The sequence below is a fragment of the Chaetomium strumarium genome, assembly GCF_033439665.1.
Source record: "Chaetomium strumarium strain CBS 333.67 chromosome Unknown B0T15scaffold_4, whole genome shotgun sequence".
In the NCBI taxonomy this organism is placed as follows: Eukaryota; Fungi; Ascomycota; class Sordariomycetes; order Sordariales; family Chaetomiaceae; genus Chaetomium; species Chaetomium strumarium.
The window spans coordinates 2,737,052-2,750,072 of record NW_026944432.1 but is presented as its reverse complement, the minus strand read 5'-3'; the positions used below and the strand labels follow the sequence as shown (position 1 = coordinate 2,750,072).

The 13,021-nt window shown below is 53.9% G+C and overlaps 4 protein-coding genes and 1 non-coding gene across 5 annotated transcripts; 3 read left to right on the top strand and 2 right to left on the bottom strand.

Annotated features, from left to right (window-relative positions):
• Positions 1-3,922: 3,922 nt before the first annotated feature.
• Positions 3,923-4,469, bottom strand: B0T15DRAFT_213495 (uncharacterized protein). The gene is made up of 2 exons (XM_062862701.1): positions 4,217-4,469; positions 3,923-4,153 (listed from the first exon to the last, which is right to left on the bottom strand). The coding sequence occupies exons 1-2, from the start codon at positions 4,356-4,358 to the stop codon at positions 4,083-4,085; spliced, it is 213 nt and encodes a 70-aa protein (XP_062721663.1). The 5' UTR covers positions 4,359-4,469; the 3' UTR covers positions 3,923-4,082.
• Positions 4,470-6,874: 2,405 nt separating this feature from the next.
• Positions 6,875-7,783, top strand: B0T15DRAFT_213462 (uncharacterized protein). Its single transcript, XM_062862700.1, has one exon. The coding sequence runs from the start codon at positions 7,075-7,077 to the stop codon at positions 7,678-7,680; it is 606 nt and encodes a 201-aa protein (XP_062721662.1). The 5' UTR covers positions 6,875-7,074; the 3' UTR covers positions 7,681-7,783.
• A 1,351-nt stretch (positions 7,784-9,134) lies between these two features.
• B0T15DRAFT_511753 (uncharacterized protein) lies at positions 9,135-9,887 on the top strand (the record flags this gene model as incomplete). Its single annotated transcript, XM_062867931.1, has 6 exons — positions 9,135-9,149; positions 9,185-9,241; positions 9,298-9,321; positions 9,427-9,435; positions 9,473-9,610; positions 9,702-9,887. 6 exons carry the CDS (start codon positions 9,135-9,137, stop codon positions 9,885-9,887), a joined length of 429 nt encoding a protein of 142 aa, XP_062721661.1.
• Positions 9,888-11,183: 1,296 nt separating this feature from the next.
• B0T15DRAFT_533721 (carbohydrate esterase family 4 protein) lies at positions 11,184-12,858 on the top strand. The gene is made up of 3 exons (XM_062869381.1): positions 11,184-11,897; positions 12,001-12,368; positions 12,442-12,858. The coding sequence occupies exons 1-3, from the start codon at positions 11,575-11,577 to the stop codon at positions 12,513-12,515; spliced, it is 765 nt and encodes a 254-aa protein (XP_062721660.1). The 5' UTR covers positions 11,184-11,574; the 3' UTR covers positions 12,516-12,858.
• B0T15DRAFT_t124 lies at positions 12,858-12,954 on the bottom strand. Its single transcript has one exon. It is a non-coding gene; the product is annotated as a tRNA-Ser (tRNA).
• Between the last annotated feature and the right edge of the window lie 67 nt (positions 12,955-13,021).

Sequence of the window (13,021 nt, the reverse complement as noted above, 5' to 3'; positions counted from 1 at the left end):
TAAGACTAGGTGCTCCGCTTCAATCCCACGACGCAGTGCATCTGTCTGAAGGACCCGAATAATGCAGAAGGCGGAGCCATATTCTGTACGTTGCGCGCAGTATACGCAAGTATAAAGTATGCCATGTTGCAATGGGCCGCAGATGGTTGAGCGCCGGGACTCACCTGCAAGGAGCCAGCGGCCTTGCATGCCGCCGTTTCGGATCGGGACGTGGTCTTTGGAAACGGAAGTCTAGCCGTCTGGTTGAAGACACCGTCGTAGCAGGCTGGTGAAGTATCGCCCTCGACCTTCGGGCCGCAAGGCTAAATACAAAACGCGGGGTTGGTTCGAGAACCGGGCTTTCGATTTTCTGGCTCGATGGTCTTGTTTAGAGAGTAGCCTAATATAAAGTCTCCGGCAACGTCTGTGTTATGGCCTCTTGCAAGAGGGGAAGCCAAGTGTGCCGACTTGGATGCCTCAACATAAAACGGCGGGATGTTGTCGTTCAAGTTCATGTCATCACTGCAGTCAAGCTTGAGCTTACGGATCGAGGTTACGCCGCGCTGAGCGGGGCAAAAACGGCCAATTGAAGCACAGCATGTATCTTCATGTGGGGCGTCAGCTCATCAATGTGACCTCCACAAGAGATCAAGACAACAACGACCATCAACACGAGACGAACCCCCACTGCTCTTGGAACTCCACGCTATCCATTGACACTGTATCGTACACTACTACACGTGTATCTGTGCCCCCCAACTGCAATTGTCCGGATTGGATATTTTTGTCCCACGTCCGACCGCAGTCGAGTAGTTGCAGCCAAGATTGCTTAAGCCTTTAGAGCGTCCACTTCATCACGCCGTGACCCGCCGATGGAGCCCTTAATGATCTCTTCCCCCTTGTTCCTTTGCAGTCTTATTTCCCACACTTGAACGACAAAGCACTCAACGACGAGATGCGAGCACCCTCACCAGAGAATTCGGTTCTACACCCGCCCGCGAATTCGGGTAGCGCACCGTCTCGAGTCGTTGTTGTAGGACGCCGATTACGTACGAGAACCATCGAGTCCCGCCCCGAGGGACGGTGGGAGGAACACCCAGGTGGGTGCAACCATGGGACGCCCCCGGCTTCTCGTCCCAGACCCGATGACAGAATAGCAAGGCATTTCGAAGACGCACAATCTGGATTTGGCAACGCCATCGGCACAAGTCGGTCGTGGTTACTACCTTCTGGCCGCCGCTGGCCAAAACTGAGCACTCGAAACATTGCTCCCTTGTCTCTTCTTCAGTGCCGATTCTCCAAGTAGGGGACCACATCGCAGTCCCTCGAGCATCGAATTTCTTGCCCTCACATGGTCGTTGTGTCGCCGTCCCAGAAAAGATCACTGCATTGTTCCGTTGATCCGAAACAAAGAGCACGCCGCTGTAAAGTCTTACACAGCACCGAAGCCTTCGAGTGGCCATGTCATGGACCATGATTCTGACCCGGTGCGCAGCAGCTGTCGTGCAACATTGGCAGCAGAACAATATCCGGGCCTCCAATCGTGTCCACGCTGTACCTGATGCGTATCAGAGGACGCAGGAGAAGTGCGATTCGATAGCAGACATCATGATGGACTCAACGCCACAATAACTTTGTGGCATTAGCGCTGTACCGCTCCCCAGAGACATCTCTGACCAACACAGCGGCAGCCGCGACTGCCCGTCAATAAAGTCTGCCTACGGCCGAACCTCCTCGGCCTCGATGATTGGCGTTCTTGCTGATATTAGCTCCGGATCACATCACCACAACACCTATCGTAGAAGTATCCCAAGGAAGGCCGCAAACTGCAGGACGTGGGCTGCAGTCCCTGAACAAATCACTCATATCGGGCTGCAACGTACACTCCCTTCTGCCTCTCTTTTTAGCTTCTGCGAATAGCCCAATGGCGCTCTCGTCAGATACCGCGTGGGACATAGGAGGAGGCCCGCTGCCTTCAACCATCTCTAATGCAACTCTGTCTGACACTTCACCCTGCCGGGCAGTGTCCGTAACATCTCAGCTGCCTGACACACTTGTTGAGCGAAGCTAATGCAGACAGTAGCCTGTCAGGTAGTAACTTAAGTGAGTAGGTGTGTGGGTGTGCGGAGCTGTCAGTTGGTTGCGAAGACCTGTAATTCCTCACCGCTTCGCTCACGACTTTTCACTTGCTTGTTGCTCGCGGTCTGCTAGTGGCTTCTTGCGGCATTGGCGGCAACCTTCCCAAGACCCCAAGCCCCGCGGCTATGTACAGAAGCCCTCGGCGTATCAGTTTTGTTGACGATGCACGAGACCGATGTCGCCTCCCAAGCCAGCGGGGCTGTCGGCTGGCCCCTTCGGGTAATGCCCAAGGTGACGAGAGGATCCCGCAGAAGCTCATTACACAGACTCACCTTCGGCGGAGCTATCGAGGCAAGAGAGTGACGCAGTGAGAGTGGACGCGCGGGGCCAAGCGGGGGCCAAGTCTCATGACAGCATAAGCAAAAGCATAGTACGACGGGTCAATCTTTGAGACAATGCATATTGCTATTTGGGTAGGCACAGGTACCCGAGGCATTTGATATCTGATTTCCAACAGGAACGATAAGCCAAGGTGACAACTCGCGTACCCTGGGTTTTGCATTAACACAGTAATAAGCGCTGAGGGACGTTACGATGCCATGTGTGGGATGACGTTCTCCACCAAGATCCAATCATCAGCCCAATGGGATACAAGCTGAAAGTGATGCCCGACGCATGGCGATCATGAAGGCCGACATACATGGTCATTCGACTACTCCAGTAATGTTGATACATACTGTGGTACCTGGGCCATCTTACGGAATACACAGTACAGCGGTGAAAGTCGGGCACAACTCCAGCACATTAACAAGCAATCTTCGGCTCATTTTCTCACATCTGGTGAGAGATATAGCAATTAGGCAGTGCTATCAACTGCACCAGCCAGTTCGAAACACGCGCACCATCCTAGGCCACTAAGAACCAGTTTAAATTTAAACAGCAGAGGTATCCCCCCAATCATTATCCCATCCCATTCATCCTGTAATATCACTGTAGACATGTCCGAACCCACAATTTCGCACACAAACCTGACGAGCCCAGACGGTATCACAAGGCACCCAAGGGGCCCAACACTAAACGCCGATGTCGCCCCATAGTACTAACCCCAACTCCCACGCTGGGCCCATCCCAATGCCCTTATAAAAATTTATATATATATAAAAAAAAAAAAGGAACAACCGTGCCCCAGAATAACCACGAAGAGATGCATAGACGAAACCAAAAAGAAACACAAAAGTTGATCGACAAGATGAGAAGTGACCGAGAGCTTCCCAAGCGAACTCGAACGAGGGGGGGAAACCAGCTCCGTGGCAATGCAGTGTTGAAACAGACAGACGAGCCCACAAGGTTTGTCCGTCCCACAGGCGATGGGGTGTCTAGAACAGGAGCGAGGTGTTCAAGCGCTAGTTACCTATGCGGCGCAGTAGGTAGCAGATCGTATCGTTACCGTAACCTTGGCGGAGGTCGGTGGAGTGGTGGAGTTGTGGTGTGGAGACGTAGACGGAGACCGTCAGGGTTGTGTTTTGACAGAACGGAGGAAGCGCATCAGGGGTCGTCGAACCCTGGGTCAGCCGAGCCGAGCAGGGCGAGATTTGGCCGGGCGGGCCAGACGTTTTGCCTCGCCCAGGGGGTAATAAAGGCGGCTTGGGCGGGGAAAGGTGGCATTTGCATCATGTTGATCACAAAGCCTAGGCTCAGGTCCTAGACCGCGGCTCGAGTTGCTGTTGGTGATGCTGGGGTTCAGCTGGGCCGGGTCGGGCGCAGAGATCCGTCGTGTCGTTAGCTTCGTTAAGACGGTCGGCGGAGCAGGACGCGACTCGTCGACTGCGTCCTGTGATGTTGGCATTTTGGGGCGCTAGATCCCATCGGTCTGGCGTGCCGTAGGCTCGACGCGTCTTTTTGGTGCGGCAAGGCCGGTTGCCGCCTGCCAGGGAGTCCCCTATTCCCCTCTGCCATGCCCTCCACATCTTGTCGCTCGGGTGCGGTTCACCTTCTCTCCCATCTCCCCAACGGGGTTGGACCATTTAGTAGGTCCGCTGCTGGGGGCGCTTGATCAGGTACTCCCATGGCGGGTACTCCTTCGGCTTGCACTCGCCTGTATAAGCAGGTCAGCGTTGCCGTACAGCAAAGCAGCAAGGGATAATGAGTTGTCGCATACCGCAGAGTTCCTCGGCCCTGTACTCAAAGTGGGTGACGTTCGGCTGACACCTCTTGTGCGTGATGGTGTAGTCCCGGCACCACTTGGAGGCGATCCACCGGAAGTGGCCGCAGGAGTACTCTCGTTGAGTGTAGTCACACATGTTGTGTGTCTTGTGTGTAAGTGTAGCGAAGAGCGCTCGCGGACCGGGGTAGAGGGGTTGGATATGACGTCCAAGGAGTATGGGGCTGTGAAAGGTGTTGAGCCCTGCAATAGTGAAGGTCCGCACGGAACAGGTGTGCTTGTGATGCGCGGAAGTCGGCTCAGAGTATGTGACTTCTGGGGGTGTTGTCGACTTTGTACGAGTTATCTCGACTGACTGAGGTCATGAACCGTTCGGATAAGGGTGGGAACTGCACTTATTTAAGTCCCGAACATCGTGGGAGGTCCAGAGTCCAGACAAACATGCTAACGGAGTTGTCTCTGTTGACGAGCAAGGTACCCATGACGACTTCATAGGCATCATGCAGCCTCTTGGTTGTTTGGGAGCTGGGGTTGTATTGATACTGTGTCGTGGCCATTTGGGAAATGTTACGCAGGTAGTGTAGCTGGGGGCGTGCACCAGCAACGGTGAGATACTTGTGTACCTGATGTACTGTAGTACACTTAAATACATACACACAACCTGGAGTGGAACACGGAGACTTACGGATGTATGCAGGGCATGGAAGCTTTGCTGGTGCTAATCTGGATGCACTGTACTCTCCACGTGTATAGCTGAGTACCTGATGTACATATACCGTACATACCAGTACACAGCACAGTCAGTCAAACTTGCAGGGATGAGGAAGAGCGGAAAGAAGCATCTCAGACATCTCGACTCTGCCACGACGGTGGGGAGTTATTGGGTAGACAGCCAGCCAGACCTCTGTAAAGCTTGAGGAGTACCGGACAATGAGAATGAGCCCGACGGTCTGGTTTGGGTCGCCATGTGCCATAACCGGGTATATTCCCATCCTAACACGCCCCGGTTCTCTTCGTTGCGTTCTGTTCTTCAGCGGAAAATGCCCTGTAGTGTCAACTGCGAGCTAACATGGACTGTAAGCCGTAGTACCTACTGTAAGATACGTTCTAATCCCAAAGAGGTAGGACTTTCTTGAACAAATTGCCTGACTGAGGTAGTATAATACCTACTTAATGTACTAATACACAGCAAGGGTAGAAAAGGCCTGAAGTCGCGCTGAGCGCGAAAATGTGAGAATGGTTTAAAGCGAAAAAAAGTGCGGTGTCTCGGAAGACATTTGAGGCTTGCATTAGCCAGTGGCTGGCTTTAGATGGTCCATTAAAAACGGAGGCCGTCCTAATAACGGGGACGTCCATGCTGAGGGACTTACCTACCTGTACGGTACTAATGCAATACCGTGCCGCAACGAATGTATTGTACAATACAATTCGAATTACCGTCTTTACATTTACAGCACATGCATCGACTTGTACCGCCAGTCTTTGGGCCCAATCCTGCCCAGGCCTATGGCGTTCCACACTCTCTACATACGGAGTAGACTGGAGAGATTGAAAGCTCCTGTGTCGCCTTGGCTACACTGAAGAAAACTAGATCACCACTAGATACACTCCGCGATCTTCAGGGCGATGTATCTGGGGCGTTGACACTTAACGGGTTTGGGCATCGGAGCTTCAAGAGTAAATTGACACGGAGCCAGCTCATAGCGCCCGCATTCCTAGGTATTGTACTACACGTGTAGCCGTAGTGTAACGTCTTGTCTTTTAGAACCATCTTCGAAGAGACAGTGATCGCCGCAAGCAGCGAGATTGGTCCCTGCAAGACCGTTGATGCATCTCTTGGGACCCGCACCGGTGAAGAAAGTGTTGCATTGACCCAGACTTGGACCTCGCAATCCACCGTTCCATGCATGCGGAGCACAGCGCGATCCAACACTTGGCTCTTGCCGTCGCTTGCCATGCTCGCCATGATATCGCCGAGCCGAATATTCATTTTCACAAGCCTTGTCCTTCCGTTGCTGGCCAAGCCGGCTGCCGAGGTGGCAGATATGTCGTAGATGCTCTTCCACTACATGCTCAGGTGTTGAATCACTCATCATCCTCTGACAGGAAGGTTTGAGTCCCGCCGTGGAGGCTGCGAGCATGAGAATTTTTCTTTCTGGCCGAATTGAACCCATATTCGAGAGGAAAAACGCGCAAAATCCTTGCTCTTGGGCGGACACAGCTCCGCCGGCGAGACGACTGTGGCCCATATCCCATGTGGGTCTGCCCGTGCCGATGTGGGCTTACCGGCGGCCAAATCTGGAGTGCATTCCCATTTAGGAATCGTCAACCACGTGGAAACCGACTCCTCAACTCGTCCACCATTTACCCGAGAGTAGCGAGTCAGGAGATGGTGCGTCTCCACCATGGAAGCTCTCTCGAATCTTTCGAATCTGGTACAGAAGGTCGAATTCATCAATCCTAATGAGATGCTCAACGAGGAAGGTTGAACTACACTACATATCAGTCGTCCCGTTCAAGTGCTGTAACAGGAGCTCGGCCCAACAGCCTCCTTCAACAAGCATCTCGCTCCTACTAATAAGACCCGCCTCGTTCTCAAAACGTTCATCAGCAACCTTGGACGGTGCAGACAATCAGGCAGGGCAAGATCACCAGCGTTACGCGCCTGCCTTCGTGGCACCGCAACACCGCAAAACCAAAATGGAAGGTACCAAGTCAAGAAGAGATAACAACGCAGAGAGATCACCAGGCAACACCCGGCAGACAATTTCAGCGAAAAACGCAATCTGCGGTTGGCCTGCCCACAAGATACCGGTCTCCCCAGAGTACATACCATTCCAGCACGGCGTGCGCCAATGCTCTGGGTCGAGGGTTTTAATAAGGTTTCGCTTTTTATTAAGCCTCAACAACAACCTGGTACCTGCGATGGTCGCAAGGAGGACATCGCTGAGGGAAACTACCTTATTAACCAGGCCTCACTCCATGTCCAGAGGGCCAAACAATCCGGAGAAATGCCAATCATCATGCCTGCCATCCTGATCCATCGTCATGCTTGGCAAGCATGGCAACAGGGGCAGCGCACTCACCGATCTGACAATCGTCCGCCACGTTCTCGGCAAAGCCGAACTACACTGCTCAGGTCCAGCGTTCAGGAATTCAGTTATCCATTCGACATCAGTTTTCCCGAACAGATATCAATCATGATTATTAGTGTACCAGTCCACTGTTCCCAACATCGAGTTCGAAGACCCATCGTCGTTGGCTGGGAGCCCAGTCGCAAGCATGAACGCGAGCGCGGGGAACGAATGAGGCGAGGGCTTCGTCCACACCGCAATGACCCCTATGATCAGACCACCAGACGCCACTACTATCAGCCACCGCGACTCGAACCATGGCCCTCATTAGCCGACGTCTTCGACGTTTCGGAGGCGGTACCCGTGCTAAGTCTAATTTGGAAATGACATCCTCGAGAACAGGTTGCAAGGAACGCGAAGGGGCCGGATCCATGCTGTCGGTTCCCTCACCTTCGACGATACTCGAGGAGGTCGTCACTAACGTGGCGGGATTAGCCCGGAAATAGTTACTAGTAGTTGCGCTCTAGCACGCGGACGCTAGTGGTGTGCAGGATGCCACAGTGTCCGTCTCAGCTTGACCAGAGCACCAGGGCTCATATAGCATCGCAGAGTAGGTACTTTACATACACTGCTGCACCACAGCGGTCGACCATCTCTGGTCCTTTCGACGGTGCTTGTTGACTCTTCCCCAAATCACATGGGATGATGTCGAGATGACGAAGGGATGACTTACCCCTGCGTTTCCGGTACGCCGGTGGCTTGCCTTGAGGCTGCGGCTGCATGCGCCAATTGAGCGGATGGCCAATCGCGGGCCTCGTTGACCATCCCCCGGAATCCGCCAGCGTGGAAGCTTATTATTGGCACGGCTTCGACTTTCCCCCATCAGTCGGGCGAGGGGAAGCGAAGGGCCCTAGAACTCGAGGAAGCCTGGCGTTCTTCTTTGTCTACCTAGTGCACCGGGCCTTCATCCTTTGCGCTCCATTTTAACGTGATGTTGCCGAACGGAACCCGGGGGAACGAGTGTTCATCTTAATTCGCTCGAATCCTACATACAAACCTCCGGATGCGGTACGTATGTAGTGCTACGGTACTGTTTGATGCCCAATCTTGTTACCGGCGCATTTTCCATCCCGGGAGTTCGCCGGCCAGGAAACGGGATATTAGAGTGCTTACTGCTTGCCGAATAGCAAATCCACAGATCGTACACTACCGGTAGTATCCGACACGAGCGTGTGTCACGGAATCTTATGCATCGCTCGCCGGAGCCAGCTCCGGACATCTTGCCCTGCCAGACGGGAACCCGGGAGGTCAGGCTTCATTCTGCTCTAGAAATCAGAGAAACATAGGGCCAAAGACACGAGACTTTTTCTGTTGTATTCTACACTACGCCGTCAGCCACACCCGCTTCTCCCAACATTCGGGTACTCAACACGCGAAGTCAACTATTCCCTTTCGTGACCCAGGCGACCAGCGCGCCGATCCGGGACTTCGTAACCACTTCTGGATGTTGACTCCTTCGACGCCACGGCCAGCAGGGTCCAATTGCAATGGGTGCGACCAATCTCTAATGCTGTGGGCCTTGCGGAGAAGCCAATGAGTGGACCATGTTCTGTCTGACCCAAAACACGCGAAGATCTGCGAGGGCGCCAGGGGCTTGGGAAAGATACTGTTTCATACCAATTTGACGCTGTTTGTTACGCAGTCATAATAAACGTTGGGTAATAAGGCCGAGTTCGACTTCCACTTTCTTCGGATGTGTTTCGGGGACCCCGGGCGGGGAAAAGATTGGATATGAGGGCGGTAAGTAAAATGACTGCGCTCTTGTTGCTCCCTTTCCACTCATGCCCCAAGGTTATGTATGTTGCCGCTCATACCCACTGTCATGGGGAAGGTTGACCTGGATCCTACACTACCTCACTACGCCGGAAAGGGACTGAGCGTGTTTCTGGTAAGTTCCATCAACACCTGACAATGAGGCGTGAATGACACGTTGCGCGACGGTAGGATTTGGTCCCCTGGCGTGGGCTGGTGAGTGCGTTAGGCGAGTTCTTACCGAGAGAATCCCGTCGCGATGAAGTGCCGAACAGTCTCCACCGAGGCTAGAACGGGTGCGCATGAGCTTTCCACTTCTAGATTTTCTTGGTACGTTAACGCTAGTGTACATAGAACAAACGCCCAGCAGGCACCTCCTGGCTTCCTCTTGTGGATTGCTTTCGTTTCGCGTGTCCCGGGCCTGCGGCGAGAGTTCGCCAGCACCGGCGCTTGGTTCTCCGCTCTGCCCGTCCGGTTCGGCGCCAGCGGGGACCGGAGCGTGACGGTTCATCGTCGCTCACCATCATTCCCGTGTCTCGGACGGTGGACCATCCGGATGACTACTACTAGTACTATAATGGGGGTCCATTCTCCAGATAGCGTACGGGGATGTCGTCCGGAGAACCCCTACGGATAACGCTTCACCATTTCCTCTCCCCTTATTCGCCGACCTGCCTCCCTTCAGCCACGGCATGTATCAGCAGCCTCCAGCGCAACCCTTAGATGCCATGCGTCATCGCAGCTGCCGGCACACCGGTCTGGCCATGGGGGAACTACACTAAATATGCACATACCTAAGCCTTCCTTTCGTCAGCTCGCGTCCTTTGCCCCCTTCCGCCTAACGTTGGTTGATAAGCGAGCCGGCCGGCCCACTTGGTAGGAGTTTACAGGGCTGTGAGAACGACCATGAAGGCATTGCTTGCGCTGTGAGGCCCGGGAGTTGCCGTCCGTTATCCTGTAGCCTTGTTTCTTTTTTTCTGACCGTTGTAGGTCTTTATCTACGCAGTATAGTTCACACCCGCACACGTCTGGTATCGGGGGGAAGTTGGGTGGTGGCTGCTTTCTTGGACTTGTCACACCTCTCTCACCTTGTCAGTCACTCTTCCGCCGAGGATCTTGTTCCTGGCTGGTTGGGGGTCGACCACCGGGCGAGGTGATATCAAAGTGCACAGAAACAGCCACCGAGATTCGCCCTCTGTAGCTATTAGCTACAAGGCGAACCACTTGTGAGGGACTTTATCGTGGTCCATCCCCAACAGCTGGAGCTGCAGCCCGTTTTGATCCGATCCAGGCCTCCTGAGTCATCTGAACACGGTCAGGCGAGTCTGGGACTCGGGCAGTCCTTGTCTTGGTGCTGAAGTAGTGCTTAAGGGCAACATCGTCAGATAGAGGGGCGTAAGATCAGCCATTGTGTGTGTTCGTTGGCTCAGAAGCCGGGGACGACGCGGTATGCCCGTAATCATCCGCGTCAAAAGGGTGTTGTCTCAGACAGTTCTCAGCGTATTAAGATGTAATCGCGCCGCACCCCTTTCGGTGTAAGGGTCGGTCTGAGTTGGCCAATTCTGTACTTGTTCAAAGCACCTTTCTCTGCTGCTGGGACCCCCTTCGACCTAGAACCCTCGTACTTCACATGTAAATTGGACCGGGGGGGACGGCCTGCTACTAGTAGTAACAAGGCAGGACAGCTGTGTGAGAGAAGGGGTGTCTCACTATAATGGCCGGATCGAAGTATCGCTACACTAAGCCTGCATTTGTCTACTTGCTATGAACCATTTCTATGCTCTTTGTCTGGGGCCCGAGTGTGCTGAGTACTAAGAGCACCACGTAGCTGTCAGGAACGGTGGTTACTAGTCGTAAGTGCTAGCATCCACATTGGGCTACAGACACCGACTAAGGCCATGATGATTTAATCTCAGCATTTAGAGTTTGGCATGACTACGTTCCCTGTATAGGTTGAAATGTCTTCATGGCAATTGAGCTAATGTGCCCCGGATCTTCGTCGCATATCCGGGCGGCTTCGCTAAGCGGCTAAATGCCGAAGTGGTCTCCTGGCTAATATACTCGAGACCACGCCTACAAGCCGACGTTTGGGCTGCTATAACTAATCCATTTAGCCATGAGTTGTGGCCCCGATCGCAGGTCCACCTTCATGTAACCCTGGCATCTGGATACCCCAGATAATCATGTTTGCTACCGACATACACGGCCCCTTCTCGCTCCCTTTGCCCGGCACCGGTGTTTCGTTCTGCGTAGACGGCCCGGAGAACTAGATGAAAGCAGGCATGTTTCGGACATCGTGGGCCCGTGGGCAACGCCAAGAAGCGGAGAGCATGTGAGTAAGAGCTATGATATACAATTACTATATATGTAGTGGCGACTGAGGGCACTACGCTGCGGTATGTTGAAGCAGTGCACTCATCCCAAGCCCTCAACTCTGACCGGCCATCGCCAAACAAGTCGTCAACCACAATGCTTGCGGCAACTGTCCTCGCCGGCCTGCTGCTGGCCTCTACCGCAGTCGTCGCCGCACCAGTGGTGAGCCCGGTCGAGTTCATCAAGCGAGCCCCGAGCCCCGGCGTGGTCATCCGCCAGTGCAGCACGCCCGGGACGCTTGCGCTCGCCTATGACGATGGCCCGTACCAGTACACGTCGCAGCTGGTGGACATCCTCGACAAGGCCGGCGCCAAGGCCACCTTCTTCTGGACGGGCACGCTGTACGGCTGCATCTACAACCAGGCCGCCGCGGTGAAGAAGGCATTTGCTTCGGGCCACCAGATCGCCTCGCACACATGGTAGGATAATATCCCTTTTCTCCTAGCGGCCTTTCTAGACGTGAGATCCAGCAGAATAGCTATAGCCACTAGTAGTACTTACAATTTTCCATCGACTTATTAGGACGCACCCGCACATGGGCAGCATGAGCGCAGCGCAGATCCGCAGCGAGATGACCAGACTGGAAGACGCGATGGTCAACCTGATCGGCAAGAAGCCGGCGTACATGCGGCCGCCGTACCTCGAGACGGGCGGCCAGTTCCTGCCGACCATGCAGTCGATGGGGTACAAGGTCATCACCAACGATGTCGATTCGGGCGACTGGAACAACCGCACGCCGCAACAGAGCCAGCAGGTGTTCCAGCAGGCCGGCGCCGGCGGCAATGGCCACATCCCGCTCATGCACGAGACCTACCAGGGCACAGTCCAGACGCTGACGCCCTGGCTCATCAACTGGGCGAAGCAGAATAACCTCAAGTTGGTCACTGTTGGTGAGTTCATTCGTGTTCTGAAGTGGAGGTTGCTTCCGCGGAAAAAAGGGGGCCGCACTGACAACTGCCATAGCCGAGTGCCTCGGTGATGCCAACGGCATGTACCAGGCTGGAACCTTCACGCCTAGCGGGAAGAATACTTGCTGATGGTTCCCTGCGTTCGGGATGTACATACTTGATGGGAAGTGGGGATGAAAGCACGAGGAGTTCAGGCGGTGTCATAGCCAGCTGGCTATACGTATATATATATCGGTTCCAAGTGCATCTGTAAACTGTCCTTACTAGTCCCGTCCACCTTGCAAATCGGGTAGAGAGTTCGAGGCGGACTGTTCCATCAGACGATCACATGGGTTACTGGAGCAGATACAGAAGACGACCGAGCTCAGGGGAAGCATATACACAACCCATAACAACCGTCAACACTGGCAAAACAACAACAACAACGACCCATTACTTTGAACCAAAAGTCGGCAGCAAAACGAGAAACAGCGACAACTACAAGATTCGAACTTGTGAGGGCGAACCCAACAGATGCCATGAACGTGGAAATTCAAGTCTGTCGCCTTAACCACTCGGCCAAGTTGTCATTGCATCAATTCCAGCTGTAAATCGCCTGAGATACTGCCCATGCGTCCAGATCGTCATCCCAGAGG